Below are 18,935 nucleotides of genomic sequence, written 5' to 3' on the forward strand. Positions count from 1 at the left end.
TCTAGAAATTAAAAATAGCCTCAGTTAGAGTGGTTGAGTTAAACAGGAGAGTAGCCACAGCTGCAGGGAATATTACTTCAAATGCAACATAGAAAAAGCACTACCCCTCTCCAGAAAGTAATACTCAAATGACATTGTAGGACAGTCCTATGAAAGCAAACTGCACAGTTTTGACAAAGGATGTGCTCAGCCCAACTGTGCAAACAATGAGGCACTGAGAGAAACTTATTACCACTGAAGAATATTGCTTTTAACTCCTCCAACCTTGAATGTTCTTTGTCAAATTCTCATGAATGAAAGTTAAGAGCACCAGATACGGGAAATAGGAACTGAAATCACTGCTGCTTTTCCTTCCTTTACTAATTTGATTAGAAAGCATTAAAAAGTATGATTAAAAAATTTATGCTTGCTTCTATGCATCTTTTCTCTCAGTGTGTATTTAGGAAAAACTTTAGTGATAATTTGTTATTATTTCTAACAATAGCAATCTCAGAAGATTTTCCTGTTAGTGCCACAGGAATTCTGAATAATTGATCAAACTTAAAATGAGAATAAGTATCTTTTTAATTGCTTAATTTTTGTCATTTTTGTCTTATTTTTAGCTTGGTCATTCATCTATTGGTGGCCATTTAAATTATTTCTACTTTTACACTATTATAAACAATGCTTTAAGGAACTTCTTAAATTAACAAAATTAGTATCTTAAGCCAAAAGAAATGCTCCTGGAAAGAAATAGAGAGAAACAAAAAAGATAATGCATTAAAATATCTAAAATCCCATTTGAAAAAAAAAATCCCATTTGTTTGGAAATAGCTATTTAATGCTTTGTGGGCATGCATGTTTGTGAATGTGTATGTATAAACATAAATCATTTAGATTACACAAGTAATTACATTCATTTATAAAAATTGGATGGTACTATAGTTTTCTGAATTAAAAGATTTTATTTAGAAATAATTACCATACCAAAAGTTGTAAAAATTATGAAAATAGTTCAAAGAACACACACACAAATACATAAAAATCTGGACAAAAGATATATAAATACATACATGTGTCTATATATCCTTTATTCATATTTTTACCTATTATTAACACTTTGCTCCATTAATTTTCATTTGTTTTTCCTCTCTTTCTCTCCATCTATACATCTGTAAATCTTCATGGGATGGTTTCTTGATAACCTTTTCATTTATTTTATTAAAATTGCTCTGTTTAGGCTTTCTATTTCTACTGAGGTTGATTCTAATAACCACATTTTCCTGAGAAATTATATCATTTAGGTTTTCAAATTTATTTGAATAAATTTGTTTTATTTTTATTTCCTCTGCATTATTAGTCATTCCTCCTATTATTTCTCATTTTTTGTATTTGTGTTTTCTTCTTCCACCTTAAATAAATTGGTCAGGGTTTTGCTGTTTTTTCAAAGGACCAGAATTTTATTTTTTAATGTGCTATTTTTCTATCCACCTCACTAATTTCTGCTTTTATCTTTATCATTTCTTACCTTGTGCTCTCTTTGGTTTATTTTGCTGTTCTTTTTCTAGCTGTTTGAATTAGGGCTTTAATTTCACTTATGTTCATTCTTTCATTTTTATTGATAGAGATGTTAAGGCTACATTTTTTTTCTATTGCCTTATATAGATTCTGATATATGGTGTTTTCACTATCATTGTCTTTCAGGAATTGCTTCTGTTTGTAGTTCCCCTTTCAACATAGAATTATGTAACAGGTCTTTAAATTTCCAGGTAGAAGAGTATTCTTAATTTTCAATTTTGTTTTTAATTTCACTTGGAATTCGTATCAGAGTGTTATTTTAAATATTTCTACCTTATAGAAATTACTGTTTTCTTTGTGCCCTAAATATTCTTTATTCTGAAAGTTCCATTTGCCTTTGAAAGGAAGGTATATTCTCTAATATCAGGGTGTTAGTGATATGTATATAAAATCTCCAATAGATTGATCTCATTGATTGCACAGCAATTAAAATGAACTAGAGGGACAACAATTTTAAGTGAAACTCATACACATAATTGTGAACAAAGAAGGGCAGACATACTGTCAGTTTTAGGTAGGTGAGCTTCCATTCTCCTAATTAGAATCTGTCCTAGGAATCTGATGGCAACTAAGGTTGCCAAGCTTTTTTGGCCCTCCAAAACATGCTGGGACATGCCCAGGGGTGTGGCCCCAAAATTATTTGACTGGATCCAGAAATAAATCTCAAATTGGACAATGAATTGATGTAACCTTGTAGGTGGGCCCTTTTTAGCCAAAGCACACCCAGTGGTTGCAACTGATCCTGCTGAATGTATCACGGGAATATTAGCATACCTCATCTTGTACTTTGCTTTATTGCACTTCGCAGATATTGGTTTTTGGGTTTTGTTTGTTTGTTTGTTTTTTAACAAATTGAACGTTACAGCAACTGAGTCCAGGAAACCTATTTTTCCTGACACCATTTACTTACTTCATATCTCTGTGTCATATTTTGGTAATTCTCACAATATTTCACTTTTTCATTATTATTATATTTGAATTGCTGAAATCACATAAAACTTTAATGGGTTGGGGATGGCTTTTTATGGATGAGCAAGGAAAGTGGGTTTCTTGAGATGGAATCTACTCCTTGTGAAGATGCTGTAAAGATTGAAATGACCATAAAGGATTTGGAATATAACATAAACTTAATTGACACACTAGCGGCAGTGTTTGAGGTTTGAGAGGATTGACTCTAATTTTGAAAGAAGTTCTACTATGGTTAAAATGATATTAAACAGCATCGCATGCCTCAGAAAAATAATTTACAAAAGGAATAATTAATCAATGCAGCAAATTTAATTCTTGCCTTATTTTAAGAAATTGCCACAGCCACTCAACTTGACCAGTCAGTAGCTATCAACTTCGAGGCAAAACCCTCCAGCAACAAAAAGATTATGACTTGCTGAAAGCTCAGATGATGGTTAGCATTTTTAGCAATAAAGTATTTTTTAATTCATGTATGTACATTGCCTGTTGAGACATAATGGGATTGCACACTTCAGAGACTACAGTATAGTGTGAACGTAACTTTTATATGTACTGGGAAACCAAAAAATTCATTTGACTCACTTTGTTCTGATAGTCGCTTCATTGCAGTGGTCTGGAATCAAACCTGCAGTATGTCTGCGGTATGCCTATAGATGTTTTAAATTCCCAGTGGAACACGCACTTTAGACAGACAGTGTGAGTTCTAAATGTGGTAATTCCACAGGACACCTCCTATTTGGATAGGATGCTTAATTATAAGGTTGTGGATGGAGGAGAGGAGATTAAGACAGGCTGGCACATAACAAATAATTAGGCTTTTCACTCTTCTTTTTTTCCTCCCATGCCTCCCCCTGGGAGACCAGGCTACTGATATTTGCAAATAGCAAAAAGAGTGGGACTAAGAGCTGGAAGACTCTTACCTGGTACTTCGTTTCTTGCACAATTATCTCACTGGATTTGGAAGGGTATGGTTATCAATAATTCTGGCCACGGATATGAGGTCACAACGCCATGGTAATCTTTTGGCATGGCTCAAATGTCGGAGTGGGAGATGTTCTAGAATGGTACAGCATGTAAAAGGAAGAAACGGTTGAGCCATCTAGGGATGAAACTGTCCAGATAGTGTTGATTACACATAGGATTGGAAAAACGATGAAGGGTTTTTCCAGGGACTCATCACACCATTCATATCACTATGGAAAGAGAACAGCAATGCAGGTAGAGAACACCTGAGTCTGGGAGGTCAGGAGTAGGGGAGGGACCATTAATTGCTTTTGCATTAAATGTCTCTGGAAGAATGCAAGGAAAAGGATGAAGATGGGAATGTTTTACTCTTGTAACTACAGAATTTTGAAACATGGGACTGTTTTACATATTTTAAAACTACTAAAAACTTAAAAATGAGAACGAAATTATACTCAAATCTAGGACTAAAATTTAAAAATTAACATTATCAGCCATAAAGCTAGGGTGCTCTCTAGTAAGGATCTAGACTATAAAAACATGGTAAAAACAAGTTAGATTTTAATAGTGCTAAACACATTAATCCATACTAGTTTCTAATATGAAAATGGTTTTAGGAAGGTATATATACAAGAATAGGGTAAGCTGTAAGTTAACTTTATTTTTATTTAATATAACTGATGAAGTTACCAGACAAATATATTTTAATGTAACAAAACTATAATTGATGTTCATCATCTATAATGTAAAGGATTTCAATATTTTAGGATAGCCAAAGACAACATTTGGATTTTACCCATTTCTGAAATGTAAAATGCACAATTATAATATCCATACTACAAATCTTACGATTTTAAAGTTTTAGCTTAAAACATGAGTCTCTGTAGATAAAAGCAAGAATTCTCCTATACCTAAAACAAATAAAATGTGTTACTAATAAAGTGCCACTGGATTAGACAATGCCATTTCAACTATTTCCTTTTTGGAGAGGAGAACACAGGTACATAATAGTATGGAACTAGTCATTTTCATTATACTAGCATAGAACTACTCATTTGCATTATATTTTATAACAAGCACAAGAGTGCTTATTCATAATAGTAACCATAATAAGAATTCCTCTCAAGAAAGATCATAACTATGACTTATGACAAGCTGTACAGTCATCACTGAATACAGTTTAATGTCCAGAGTTTTTAAAAAATATAATCTCAAACTAAGATAAATCTAAGTGTACCAATACCAAGAAATAGTTTTAGGGACTTCATATAAATAAAAGAACCTCTCTCTCAATTGTAAAATAGTCTTCACCCAATTCTAAGGCGAGAGGAATAGTGATGGTTGGTTAAGTTTGGCAACAACTATGTTTCTAGCAGGTGAAAGCCTGATATGCATTGCTATAAGATGCATCTTTCACATAAGGAAAACATGCTAATTAGATGTAGACAGCACTTTTCAGGCACTTGACCTCACTTGGTAGTTAAGTTGATGCCCAGATGTATACTTAATAGAGAAACATTAAATTATATAGTGACTTCAAGTCATGTTCTCACAGAACATCTGTGTTCCATAAGCTAAATCCAAATGTTCCCTGCTAAAATCAAATAATGATGCCATATATCCAACTCAGGGGGGAAAATTTAATAGATTAAAGTTAATAGATTGAATTTTCTCAATTTTAAGATTTTTCCACAATAAATTTTTCATAGCCTTTGTTGTCTATTACTTGTCTGAATGCTAGGAGAAAAAAAGGCTTAAAAACTGTAAAATATTATGCCTAAGTTAGAAAATTTTAAACTGTCGATCAGTTCAGTATAACATATGGTTTATGGAAATATGCTTACAGTTTGCTCTTATACTGCTTAAGAGCCACATTTTCTCATAGTAAATTTGTTTCCAGTTCATATTATAGAATTCAGTATGTAAACATTTTCATGTACACAAAAGAGCATTATGAATTTTTATCTGTTGTCCCTAAATAAATTTGAGAACCACTACATCTTTGTATGGCTCTAAAAACTATCTTTGGGGTCATGCCAAAGGAATGCTTTCAGATATATCTTTAAGGTTTGGGTTCTAAGATAAGACTACCAAATTCTATTCTAAAATGAAAAAAATATGGCAAGATTCCAGTATAGATGTTATCAATGTTCCCATTTTTTTTCTTTAATACTTAGCATATAGGTTAAGTATGTTGATGTTAAGGATTTTTTTATTTGCATGTATCACTGTATTACAATTTGGGAAAATTTTGCAGTATACTTTCAGGCAGTTAGCTTTAAAATAATGCAACTTTAGCTCTTAGCACAAACAGCCCTGAGAACAACGCATTCAAATTACAGCTCAACTAGAAATAAGCTAATTGAGAAACTTTAAAGTTACAAAAACAAATTCTGGAAAAGTTGTAAATTAAAAAAAAAGTTACCAACATTTGAGGCACTACCAGACTACAGTACTTTTAAGAGTTGGAAGGACTTTGTAAAAAGAACAAACATACAAAGCTACGTGTGCATATGCACACACTCATGTTGTGCTAGAATGAAAAATTGTGTCCCCAAATTTTATAGCCTAAACCTTTTATTATAGCATCTCCTATTAAAGATATCATGCTCTGGCTGCAGGAGAGTTTTGGTAATCATTATACAGCATTGGTACAGAATTTTGTACCATAAATGGTAACGGATTCAAGAGCTTGGTTAGCAACAATTTCAAGTGACAGACAGCCCTTGGAGGGGAGAATGAGAGAAACATCATAATTATGTTTATGATGCAAATGTTAAGCTAAAGTAGCAATGATTTGATCTATTTCAGAGGGTATACAACTTTGTAGTAGCAAATAAGATATAACAAAGTCTTCACAATAGAAATAAAATACATTGCTCTAGAAAGAAACAAATATTTCACTTGTTAATATTGTATATAAATTGGTGAAATGCCTGCAGACAAAAATGGTGTATCATTGAATAATCTATCAATAGGACAGTCTACACTCTATACATGGTAACCTGTGATATTTAACATTTGCTACAAAAAAGTACAACAAATACTAGGAGTCAACTTTTAATATTTCTGATGTCAAAAAAGAATGAAGTCACTTCTGTTCTATGTTAAAAAATATGTTTACCTGCTTCCTTTTAATACAATTTATAAAGCTTTACTAAATGAAATATTTTGTTCTAGAGAAACATGTATTGACTTACTTGAAAATAAACAGTCCCATATCTTTAAAATCTATACTTATATATCAGAAGAGTATTTACACTTCATTATAATACTTAAAATATTTATGCATAAATAGCTTTTGCCATTCAAGGTGTGAAGATAGAGATGCATTATTATAATTTACATATGCTCACCTCACAATTAAAAATGTATTTATGTGAAGTTTGACAAGTTAGGAACAACAAGGGCATGCTAATCCAGAATTAATAGTAGACCAGAACACTAATGTGGTTAACTGGGATCATATGAGTGACCAGCAAGCAGCATGGATTGAGAACTTCCTGGGATTCCTGTGGGTAACAATGCCAACCAGCAACAAGTAAATCACACAGTACAGAGTACTAAAAACCTAGAGCAGTATGTAGTAGCTACTTAAACGGAATACTGGAAAGAATTTAGCCTAATTCCTAACTGTGCTTTAGATGGGCGAAAGCTAAAATGTCACACTAAAATGATTAACTACAACCTCAGTATTTCTTGTGCTTTAGAATTCTCCTTGCATTTCTCTTAAAGTATTTTGTTTCTTCTCCAAATGAGTTTGCTAAGCCAATACAAGATTTAAAAATGTGCACAAATTAAGTAACTAAAACCTTTGGTATCTTCTATTCCTAATGCTATATTCAGTCACTGATTAGACCAGTTACAGCATCATATATATTTTCCTCTAGATGATAGAAACAAAGGCCTTTCAGAGCTCAAGGGATGATGGGAAAGGTCTCATACTCAGTCTTAGAGAATGAAGGTATTTCTAAAGTAGTGATTTTGTTCTAAGTTTCATTTCAATATGATTGCTATTAAGTCAAAGGTCCTCACAAACCATGTGACCATGTCTGGAGTCCTGGAAATAAGATACACATGATCCAAAAGACTAAAGAGAGATGTAGCTGAGTCACCAAAAACAGTTTTTAAAATAATTCGGCTTGTAGAATTCTTTCCTAATTATGTTTCTTACCAGTAACCGAATTAAGTACATAACAATCAGAAAAAATACAAGTACGTCCTAAAATAAGTAAAATAATAATTATTACATAAAGTAACTCTTCTTCCATGATTTACTTTCATTTCACTTTAGAAAAAGTGTACATAAATTTAACAAATGTTCCAAATCAATTTAAAGTAAGAATTTCCAGTTTTTGTCTGACAACTAAATATTTTAATGTATATATATTAAAAAAAACTCCTTAAAAAAGGTTGGAAAGGAGTGACTACTATAAATACCAATAATTTATTCAACATAATAGATAAAAAGCACTGCATAGTATCCTATAAAGCAGGTCATTCCTTTAAATACGGAGAGAGAACAAAAGGAAAAAGCAAAAACGTAACTAGAAAGAAACTTCCTATTTTTATGCTGATTACATAGGCCTCCAGTAAAGACCTATAGCTCTAACCAACCCCTTGGGCCACTGTCCCTTGCAGACTCCTTTACAATCTGACTTGCTAATACTAGTCACCCAACAGTTCAATGCCTCTCTGTCAACCACAAGCAGGTATCAAAATCACTACATAGGTTATGTTTAGTCCTCCAACAATTTGGCAAAGAAAAGTATGACTGAGGTAATACAGGTGGCTGCACATGCCTACTAAGATAATCGAAACTTTTTGATAACAGGATTTCTGTTTAAGGATTTGTGCTTGCCACACACAGGCTGAAGCTATGACAATTCCAATCCATTATCTACTCACTCTATATTAAGTCTGAAATTAATGTAGAACAATTCCACTTAAATGTGGTACTTCAATACCACTAGATGCTACATTGTCTGATTTAAAACCCTGGTTTATTTATCAACTAAAATTCAGGAATGATTTGCTCAGACAAATCATATCTGCTAAAGCCATCTTATCTGTTTGTTAGACTCACTGAAAACCACAGGAAAGTTATAGGGAAGACACCTACAAAATTTTTTTTAAAAAATCAACAGAATTACACATCTTGATTATTTTAAATAACCAATTGCCTGCAAAACTAACTCAGTACAATTTCAACACAATTAAAAAAGAAATGAGGTTGCTTGTGAAGGCCATAGCTTTGGTGACAACTTAGAAGCAAACTTCAGATCTGTGGTTGATCCAGACCTAAACAATTTGCTCATGCCTGATGTTCCCATTTATTTGCAGGGCTTTATGGCTACAGCATATTCTTCACTCATTGCACACATAACAGACACCTAGAATGGAAAAATGCAGGCAAAAAGTTATTCAGAAGGCAATACATATATGAGATATATTTAATTTATTATACACTGGATATTTGTTGATATTTTATACATATTGACTTTGGATAGAGGTATCCCAAGACCAGATAATCTACTTTCCTTATAGTTTTCCGAAGTAAAATTTCTCAAATTGTGGTTTTTAAGATAACTTCCAGGGAACAGGGAGAAAAGAGCTATAAATGCCCCAATACTTACTAGATGTTATACTTCTGAGGGTTATAACAAAGAGAAAGTAAATCACCTTCATGCGTTAGTATTCCCATAACATCCTTTCTCATTCTTAATAGCACAGACGCTGATCTTCAAAACAAATTTGGGGTCGGCAGTGTCTACCTAGCAAAAAATGAACTTTGATACTTTTCTTGGTAATGGGTCTCTAAGGGCATCATGGGAAAACTATCTTATAGAGATCATTTTCAATTTCAGCGGTATTTAAGAACTACATTTCATAGTTGGCATTTTTTGCTAACTAGATTAGGCCAAAGTTTTTATAAAAAGCAATCTCCCCATAGGTCTTTACCTGTACATCTTCACCTGCATTGTATTTTCCTTCTATTTCTTTACCTAGTTCACCTTCTGGCAGCTTAAGATCCTCACGAACTTCACCAGTTTCTGTCAGCAGGGAAAGGTAACCATCCTGAATGCATATTAGCTATTAAAAGAAATTATATCATTTGCACTGATTAGATTATATTCACTCTTTGTAATGTTTACATAGTTAAGTTGCAATCCACATTAATTTGTACAGGTACACAGTAATATATTAATATACTCTTAGAGCTTAAAAACGCTAAACATACAAAAGTATAAAAGATGTATAGACTAAAAGTATAAGTTCACTTCTTCCTGCACACCACCTTCCCCCAAATCTATATATATAGTATGTCCTGAAGAATTCGCATTTATGTACACAATACAAATACAGTTGCTTTAAAAAAAATAAATGGGAATCCAAAGTGACTCCCTTTCCAAGGGGCCTGCTCATGCCCCTCTTCAGGGAAGTAGCAACTTGGAATAAAATCTGGCATGCCTTAGGTTGTTGGAAGAGAGGGGATGTTTGTTTCCTTTGCCTTCCTTTGGCTGCCTACACATATACTTCAGTCCTTTCTGGATAGATTGTGCCCTCTTCTCATTCACAAGCTGAAGTTGTCCTCTCCCTTGACACTAGGCCAGAGGCATTAATGGGTAGCAGGTTTCTTTAATCACCAACTATGACCTTCCCACTAAAGGGGAAAACTATATCCACAGAATTGGTCGTGGTGGATGATTTGGCTGTGAGGGTGTGGCCATTAACATGGTGACAGAAGATGACAAGAGAACTCTTCAAGACATCGAGACCTTCTGCAACACCTCCGTTGAGGAGCTGCCCCTCAATGTTGCTGACCTCATCTGAGGGGCTGCCCTGCTACCTAGCCCTACCCAGGGTTCAGTCCATGGGGGGCTGAAGAGAAGGAGGAGTGGGAGGGAAGGGAGCCATGGCATGGACATCTTGTCACTTTTTTTCCTTTGAATAAATGTTGCTTTTTGAGGCAAAAGAAAAAAAAATGGGACATTACAGGTATTTTTCAGCAAGTTTTTTTCAGTTAACAATATGTCTTAGAAATCTTTCCAAATTGGAAACTATGGGCCTGCCTTAGTCTCTTTAACCACTTCACAACTGCACAGATAGATTGTAACTGATTTAACTGTTTTCCCATTAATGGGCATAAAGTTAATTTTAGTTTTCTATGATTACAATGTGTTTTATACTTTGATTATGAACAAACTTAAGTGGAAAACTTTTGGTTTTTAGTTCACTACTAACAATGTTAGATTTTTTAAAAGACAAACACTAGCTTGTTGATGACATTAATGAGACAAACCCAGTCTAACCTTCAAAAAGGCACAGGTTTGATATCACTCAATTTTTTAAATTATAGGAATGAGGAAATAGCCAGGCTGTACTCATGTATTCTCAAAGCAGGTACGCCATCAGTATGCCTATACTAACAGATTTTATAAAAGGCAGTTGTTCAGAATTCAAGATGCTAACATTGACAAACAAAAAGGGGTCAAAGATGTGATCCTTACGTCCCTGTAACTACTACAACATAACACAAGCATACCGTAGAGAGAGATTTCAAAGCTCTCTTCTATGGCACAACCAAATCTGGCTATGGCTTTCCACAGATACCCCAAGAGATTTCAGCTTTTGCACATGTCTAAAATCTCAAAAACAAAAAACCATCCTACAAAGCAACCACAAATACTTTTAATTCACCTTTACATCACTCAAACATTTGTAAGGTGGTTGGTAGAGGAATGGGAAACAAGGAGGTTGAGGCAGAAGTGTAGTTTTTTTTTTTTTTTAGATCATACCAATCTTTGTATATACTACAAAGTGATCACCACAATAAGTCTAGCTACCATCTGTCACCATACAATCGACTGCCTTTACCCATTTTGCTCATCTCCCGCCCCCCTCCTTTCTAATAACCAACTACTAATCTGCTCTATAAGTTTTGTTTTTGTTCATTTGTCTTTTACATTTCACATGTAAGTGAAATCATACGCTATTTTTCTTTCTCTCCCTGACTTATTTCACTTAGCATAGTACATTCAAGTTCCATCCAGGTTGTTCAAATGTTAACATTTCCTTTTTATGGCTGAGTAGTAGTCCACTGTGTACATACATCACATCTTCTTTATCCATTTGTCCATTAATGGACATTAATTGTTTCCATATCTTGGCTATCGTAAATAATGCCACAGTGAACATCCGGGTGCATATATCTTTTGAAATCAGTGTTTACATTTTCTTCATATAAATCCCCAGAAGTGGTATACCAGGATCATATGGTAGTTCTACTTCTATTTTTTGAGAAACCTCCATATTGCTTTCCATAGTGGCTGTACCAATATACATTCCCAGAAACAGTGCATGAAGGTTCCTTTTCTCTAGATCTTCTCCAACACTCGTTACTTTTTATCTTTTTGATAATAGCCATTCAAACAGGTATGAGGTGATACCTCATTGCAATTTTAATTTGAATTTCCCTGGCAATTAGTGATGTTGAACTTCTTCTCCTGTATCTGTTGGCCATCTGCATCTCTTCTTTGGAAAAATGTCTATTTAAATCCTCTGCCCATTTTTAAATCAAATTGCTTGGGTTTTGTTTATTTTGTTTTTTGTTTTTTTGCTATTGAGTTGAATTCTTTATATATTTTGGATATTACTGGATATATGTTTTACAAATATCTTCTCCCATTCAGTAGACTGCCCTTTCATCTTCTTGATGGTTTCCTTTGCTGTACAGAAGCTTCTTAGTTTGAGGCAGTCCCACTTGTTTATTTTTGCTTTTGCTGCCTTTGCTTTTGGTGTCAGATTCAAAAACTTAATGCCAAGACCAATGTCAAGAAGCTTACCACCAATGTTTTCTTCTAGTTTTGTAGTTTCAGGTCTTACATTCAAGTCTTTAACCAATTTTGAGTTAATTTTTGTGTATGGTGTAAGATAGTCTAGTTTCATTCTTTTGCATACGCCTGTCCAGTTTTCCCAACACCATTTATTGTATAATTTTAAACAATTAACCACAGGCTTACAAGGTAGATCTTTTTGATTTTGGCCCTTTTAGCAATTCCCTGAAGTAGAACTTGTCTATTTCAAGAATTAAAAGTTCCACTGTCATTAGTGACTGAAACATAAAAACCAAGTAATAATACTGATACTTGGTATTTATTTATAGAATGGTGGTTTTTATTTCTAAAGAGTTAAGAATTCATAAGTTAAACTGTGGGATGAAATAAAAAGCATTTCAAATAAAAAATGTATAGACATTATAAAACATCCAGTAAAACAACATATTTTAAAAATTAAACATCTTATTAAAATAAGCTGCTATGTGAAATAAAATTAAAATTTTCAAAAATAAAGCTAAACTATAGAAAAATAGAATGCCGAAAATTATTTTATCTTCTTAATAAATTATTTAAAAATTTTCAGATATACAGAAAAATTGCAAAAATAATACATCACAATCCCATATCTTTTCCCTAGACTCACCCACTGTTAACATTTAACTACATGTGCCTTTTTTCTCTGTGCATAGAAATATGTAAAATACATACAATATACATTTGTATTCTTTTCTTCTTTCTACTGAACCTTTTGAGAGTATGTTTCAAACATCACAACTCTTCAGCAATAAATACTTCAGTGTGTTTTCCTAAGAAAAATTCTTATATAATCAGCTTATCTTTCAAAATTAAAAAATGCAGTATTGCTAAAATATTATTTAATATATAGTCCATTCAAATTTGCCAATTGTTCCAATATTGTCTTTGGTAGAAACTTTTTCCTCCCAAAACCTTGTATTTATTCGGTGTGGATAGGTGCATGAAGGCCACCACAGCACAATAAATATAACTGAAAAGGCTCACAGAGCTAAATTTTTTAAATGAACAGAAATAAGTATTATATGCTGACTTGATAACGAAAGGATGTGTTTACTGAGTACTTACTGTGCAAGGCACTGCTCAAAGTATTAACTAATTAAACCTCCCAATGATCCCATGAGGACTTTACTATTCTTATCCTCATTTTATAAATAAAGAAAAAAAGGTGAGAGGTTAGGTAACTTGCCAACTAAGGTCACATAATTAGTAAGTATTAAAGTAAGGATTTGGACCCAGCCTGTCTGGCTTGAGTCGTTCTCTTGTACACGACACAGTGTAGACTACATAACAAAGGCTGAGATAGGATAAGGCAAGTGAGGCACTAATTTTGAATGCAAAATTTAAGGTGGCACCAAAAAAACTCATCAGTGATCAGACAAATATTTTAAAATTAGAATTAATGCAAAAAATCCATGATGAACAAAATATCAAAATTTTAAATAAAGATAGAATTTGAATTACTGATTTTTCCTTTTTGCCTAAGGCGCTTATGTGACTTGACACTGTTTGTTGTCCTGTTTTTATTTAAAATCTTGTGCTCACTTACCTCATTCCCCTACACCCTGCTGTATCCCCCAAAAAAACCCAAACCAAATTTTTCCTTCAATGATTGATTAATTTTATCATAGTAATTACTGCTGAATTAATGATACTATCTTTCTGAAACACTCAAAGGCAAAAGCATTCTATATTGAATGCATATTAATGTATATAACGATTACTGAACATTCAAAGCATTCACACTGTAAGGATGAAAACAGAAATCCAATTTTGGCAAAAAAAAGTCTATGCTTAGCCTTAGCTGTACCATCCTTACTTCAATGAATAATCCCATATGCACTTAACAAATGTTTATTGAGCACCCAGTATAAGCCATGTCTAAATTAGGTGCTCCAGGTATAACAGAATGATTAAATGGAACATTTACATAGGAAAAGGAGGAGCAGAAAAGAACTACTTTTTGATACATATCTACTTATGAGGTAATTATGGGATACATTTTCTCATTTAATCCTTCTACATTATCCTTCCTTTGTAGATAGGAAGACTGAGGCTCAGAGAGATTGTATAATTTGTCCACGGTCATCTAGCTAGAAAGTGACAGAACTAGATCCAAACCCAAATTGCCTTACTAAAAAAAAACCCCATAAGCTATTATTATAATAAGACAATTCAAATTTCTACAAAGACTTCAAAGCAACCTGGAAAACATTTGTAAGTGGGAAAGTGAAAATATAAAACTTCTTACTAGATTAAAACTATGTAAAAATATTTTTACATGTGGACAAAGAGTAAATCATGTTAATTGCAGTTGGTGGTAACATGCTTTAAAAATTATACAATAAGAGGTATAGTAAGAAATCAGTTTAAAATGAATAAAAAAAATCTAAGTGTCACACTTGTATTTTTCATTGTGTAACACAAACATTAAAGAGTTCTATGTATGGTATGCTCGACAGTGAGATTGAAGACTTACAAGAAAGACTTTAGTTATGATTAATCTGAGCTCCCACATCCTATGAGGTCAATGGTTTGGTTACCACCAATACTCCAAAACAACAAAATGCTATCATTAAACATGACCTATCCAAATGCATAATTGGAACTAAAAGCTGGAAGTCTAGACCTATAATTTAACTAAAGGTCACAGCATGGTCACTGAATGTAAATAAAACAATTACATAGTTTTGTATTTTCTTTACCATATGCACTGACCATGTAGTTTCTTTATATTAATGGCTTTCAACTTATTTCCCTATTTAAGAATACCAAATTCTGACTCACATTCACTAATACACAGATTTAGTTGGTGGAACATGAATTCCAATGATTTCTTAAAAAAATTAGTTTGATAAGTGAAAAGAAATAAAACATCCAGGAGGGAGTTATCTAAATTGGAAATATTTTACAACAAAGAGAATAGTAGTTTCACTAAACATTGAGCTTATTCAGGCACAACATGCAGTCACGTGGCCTGAGAAATAATGACATGTTCAACTTTAAAAACTCAAAAATGTTAAAAAAAAAAGAAGCAAATTAGCCAGAATTCTAGCTAAGCTACAAGGGTTAAGTATCACTATTTTTCCAATTTCTAAGATAGGTGGTGCCTAGTATTTGGTTAAAAAAATCTGCCAAACTACTACCAGGTTTTATTAAATTACAGTCGATAGTAGAATGTATTTACAAAGCAGCATTTTAAAGGAAGTTAGTACTCACTTGATAATCATTTCTCTTAATATTTGGAACATCCATGTTGTGAGTAGAAGGGCAAATATCCTCATATTTTTTGCCAGTGAAAATATCAATTCCAACAAGGTGAACCTTACAAAGAAGGGAGAACAGGAAACCTGTTTAATCTTTGCCAAGTATATCACTCATTACATACACAAGAGCACAACACCAAAGCTGATTATGACAGATTCTTTCTCCTTCCAAGGTCATCTAATTTTATTTTCTTAAAAAAAAATGCAGTGGTCATAGAACTGAGAAGCAGTGAACAACTAAACAGTTTCATGACATATCAAGACCCAATATCATATACAGCCCAATAATTCAATTGTAAGAGTGCATAAGAGAAATGAAGTTATGTTAGAACAGGTTTACTCATCTGTAAACTGAATAGATATTCTAAGTCACTAGGATTCAGGAAAGTTTCAATTACCAGCTAATTGAAATTATAAGGGCCCAAAAAGGAAATGCTACCTTTCACTATTCAAAGCAATAGCTGGTCACCCAGAAATTGTGGTAAGAAAAAAATGCAATTATTACAAAGTTATAAATATGGAAATCTCATTCATGTTCCGTACTAGACTACAAATGATCAAAATCCCAAAGCAAAGAGAGATCTGGAAGGGCACTTACCTTGGCATGACCGTGCTTTCCAGTTTTGGAAGTTGACATCTCCACTATTTTGCATGGTCGTCCTTTGAGAACCACGAAGCCGTTTTTGCGCAGGGCCGAGCACTGCATAGGGTAAGTGCTGGAAGCCCCTGCATCTCCAGTAGTGAAATCAATTTCATCCGCCATGGTGGGCTGAGGAGATGGTAGCTTTTCCGAAGGAACTACGCAAAAAGTTTGTGTTTGCTTTTTAACAACGGGAACGCAGGCGGGGAAACATCGCATTTCGGACAGGTTACGTACCAAGCATCATGGATCAATAGATTTTTGCATTTATAGAACACCTACCCTAGAATAGCGGGCACTTTCTAACTCCGGCCTCTATAAACTTTTCCAACCATTGGTGGGGAGGTGGGGAGATGGGGAGGGAAGTCGCAGATGAGCTCGAAGGGGGTGGGGGGGATACCCGCTCTGGGCACTCACCCGCGCCGGGGACAGCAAATCCTGGCCCCCATTGTCCCACCGCAAGAGAAGCCGGCGACCTTCCCGCATCGCGCCGCGCCACCCGGCCCTCCGCCACCGCCCTGATCCCACTGCGGGGGACCCAGTCCAGGCCGCACGTCCCCGCGAAGGATGGGGATAACGGGACCTGGCCAACAGCACCTGGCCCTCGGGCAGCGGGCTTGCACTCCGCCCTCCAGCCTGCGGCGCTGTCGCCCCGGCCTCTCAGGCGCCCCCTTGTCCTGCCGGCATCCCCGGCCCGGCCGGGCCGGGCCCGGCCCCGCATGTGCCTGAGTCCTGGTGGGTCCCGCGCTCGCCTCCGTTCCCCCATCCAACCTTCCTCCTTCCCTCGTTCAGAACTCGGCTCCGACCGCCTTCTCCAACCGCCTTTTCCGGCCCTGCCTTGCTCAGGTCCCGGCCCCACCAGCTTTTCCCCTGTCTTCACCTTTCAGCAGCGAAAGAAATCCTCTCGCCTGCGCACGGGCGCCGGTCCCCTACAGCTGCGGCGGCGACAGCGGTGGCGGCCCCGGCAATTCCAAGAGACGGGGCGGGGCCGCCACACTTTCCACACCCCGGCCTCCCCGCCCTTTCCCGCCCCCACCTCAGCCCCACTTCCGGGATAGGTCCCGGCGCGTCACAGGCACCGCCCTCTCGGGCTCCCATTGGTTACAAGGTTCCTGAGGCCCCGCCCAGTCACGTGAAGCGCGCCCTGGCAACCCCACGTGCTGCGGATTAGTGCACTTCCGGCGTGAAGAGCACTTTCTGGAGTCCTGTAGCTGAGGGCGAACTCAATGGTAAGGCAACTTGCTACCTCAAACTTTAGGGTTCGTTGCGCTCTGGTCCCAGTCGAAGTTAATGGGAACCAAACCATGGGCTTGGTGGCCCTTGCCTTTAGGTGCGTGGTGGTTGTCACGTGAGTGTTGTTAGGATGCGCGAGGCACGCGAGTTCAACGGGTGTCCTGCGTGGTTACGGAGGGAACTTTGGGGTCGAACTCCTGGCACAGGTTGGTAGTCGAAACCACACTTGTTCCTCGAGAAAGAGCCCAAGTGCAGTATTTTATTACTAGCCCAGCCGCACCAGCTTACGGGACCCCAGCCATCTATGGGATTTGGCAGTAACTGCCCCTGGGTGCCTGGGCAGGGTCGGCAGGACCCTCAGGGGTGGGAACTGCTGAGACATCCAGTTACCAAACAGCAGCGCGAAATTACCAAGCCCATTCGTCACACTAGACTGTTGTGGCGTTGTGGAGGTGAATGGTTGTCCCGACTCCTACCGCATAGTCCCATCCAGAAACTCAGACAAGTCCAGTTCTGACAAATTTGGCTCTTCTTTCCTCTCAGCACTAGCATTCCTTTGAGTTTGAGGTATGTGCATACTCCATTAGGGCAGTTGGGTTGTCTTCATAATCGAACAGGAGCCAAAAGAACTTGACTAGGATTAAGGACCAAGGTTCTTAAATGTGCTCCTTTATGTTCTATTTAACAATGCACTACATTCTACTTTGGACAGGTGATCCACACCCACCAGTTTATGTGGTTCTGTAATTTTGTATTGCTGTCTCATGAATAGTCAATCCCCTTTCTCACATTACTGTGTGGCTCTACCATTTGCACAGATATTTATTTCACATATGTGGAATTTAACCTTTATAATAAGCAAGGGAACTCCCATAAACTGAATTCAGCCTGTAGCTAATATTTGAAAGAATCAAACTGGAACCCTGGTTCGTGAGTCTACTCTGCTTTTCCTTATACAACCTAAATTTTCCCTCTCTAATGTTATTAGAATGATTGTTAGCATTTATGTGAGTGAGTAGGGCATTAAATGTCTTATGTGCATTATTCCTTTAATCTTAACTGTTATTCTTTTTTAACCTCAAGTCTATTAAGTTATAATTTATACAAAGTAGAATTTACCCTTTTTAGTTCCATGAATTTTGCAAAACATAGGCAGTTATGTAACTACTACTGTAATCAAGATAAAGAATATTTGCCTCATTCCAAAAGTTTCCTCCTGCCTCTTTGTGGTCAGTGCCCTCCCTCCACACCCAGCCCCTGGCAGCCATTAACAACTACTGTTTTATCTACATTTTTAATTGTGAGAAAAAAAGCAGAGAAAAGTAATTTGCCCCAAATCACACAGTTAGCAAATCATAGAGCCAAGATTGAACTCTAGGCAGTTTGGCTCCACAATCACTGCTTTAACTACCACAATTACTGCATTTGCATAAG

At 35.8% G+C, this 18,935-nt stretch overlaps 1 protein-coding gene and 1 non-coding gene across 3 annotated transcripts; one reads left to right on the top strand and one right to left on the bottom strand.

The window, feature by feature from the left end:
* Positions 1-5,307: 5,307 nt before the first annotated feature.
* On the bottom strand, positions 5,308-17,287 carry EIF5A2 (eukaryotic translation initiation factor 5A2). Of its 2 annotated transcripts, none has more exons than XM_045788636.2 (5): positions 17,149-17,287; positions 16,227-16,426; positions 15,582-15,686; positions 9,495-9,582; positions 5,308-8,882 (listed from the first exon to the last, which is right to left on the bottom strand). In XM_045788636.2, exons 2-5 carry the CDS (start codon positions 16,389-16,391, stop codon positions 8,857-8,859), a joined length of 384 nt encoding a protein of 127 aa, XP_045644592.1. In that variant the 5' UTR covers positions 16,392-16,426; positions 17,149-17,287; the 3' UTR covers positions 5,308-8,856. The 2 variants fall into 2 exon arrangements, with proteins under 2 accessions (XP_045644592.1, XP_045644591.1); XM_045788635.2 differs by having other exon boundaries at positions 9,451-9,582.
* Positions 9,880-10,022, top strand: LOC123786476 (small nucleolar RNA SNORA67). Its single transcript, XR_006777975.1, has one exon. It is a non-coding gene; the product is annotated as a small nucleolar RNA SNORA67 (small nucleolar RNA).
* Positions 17,288-18,935: the final 1,648 nt, after the last annotated feature.

This window comes from Ursus americanus, chromosome 4 (genome assembly GCF_024610735.1).
Source record: "Ursus americanus isolate L20-20 chromosome 4, mUrsAme1.1.p, whole genome shotgun sequence".
Classification (NCBI taxonomy): Eukaryota; Metazoa; Chordata; class Mammalia; order Carnivora; family Ursidae; genus Ursus; species Ursus americanus.

What these genes read in the sequence shown, in the direction of transcription:
- EIF5A2 (XM_045788635.2), bottom strand. Translation starts at nt 16,391, where the DNA reads ATGGCGGATGAAATTGATTTCACTACTGGAGATGCAGGGGCTTCCAGC. An exon ending in GAAAGCACGGTCATGCCAAG is followed by an intron (nt 15,687 to 16,226) that starts GTAAGTGCCCTT and finishes CTTCTTTGTAAG; the next exon opens with GTTCACCTTGTTGGAATTGA. An exon ending in TTAAGAGAAATGATTATCAA is followed by an intron (nt 9,583 to 15,581) that starts GTGAGTACTAAC and finishes TTCTTTTAATAG; the next exon opens with CTAATATGCATTCAGGATGG.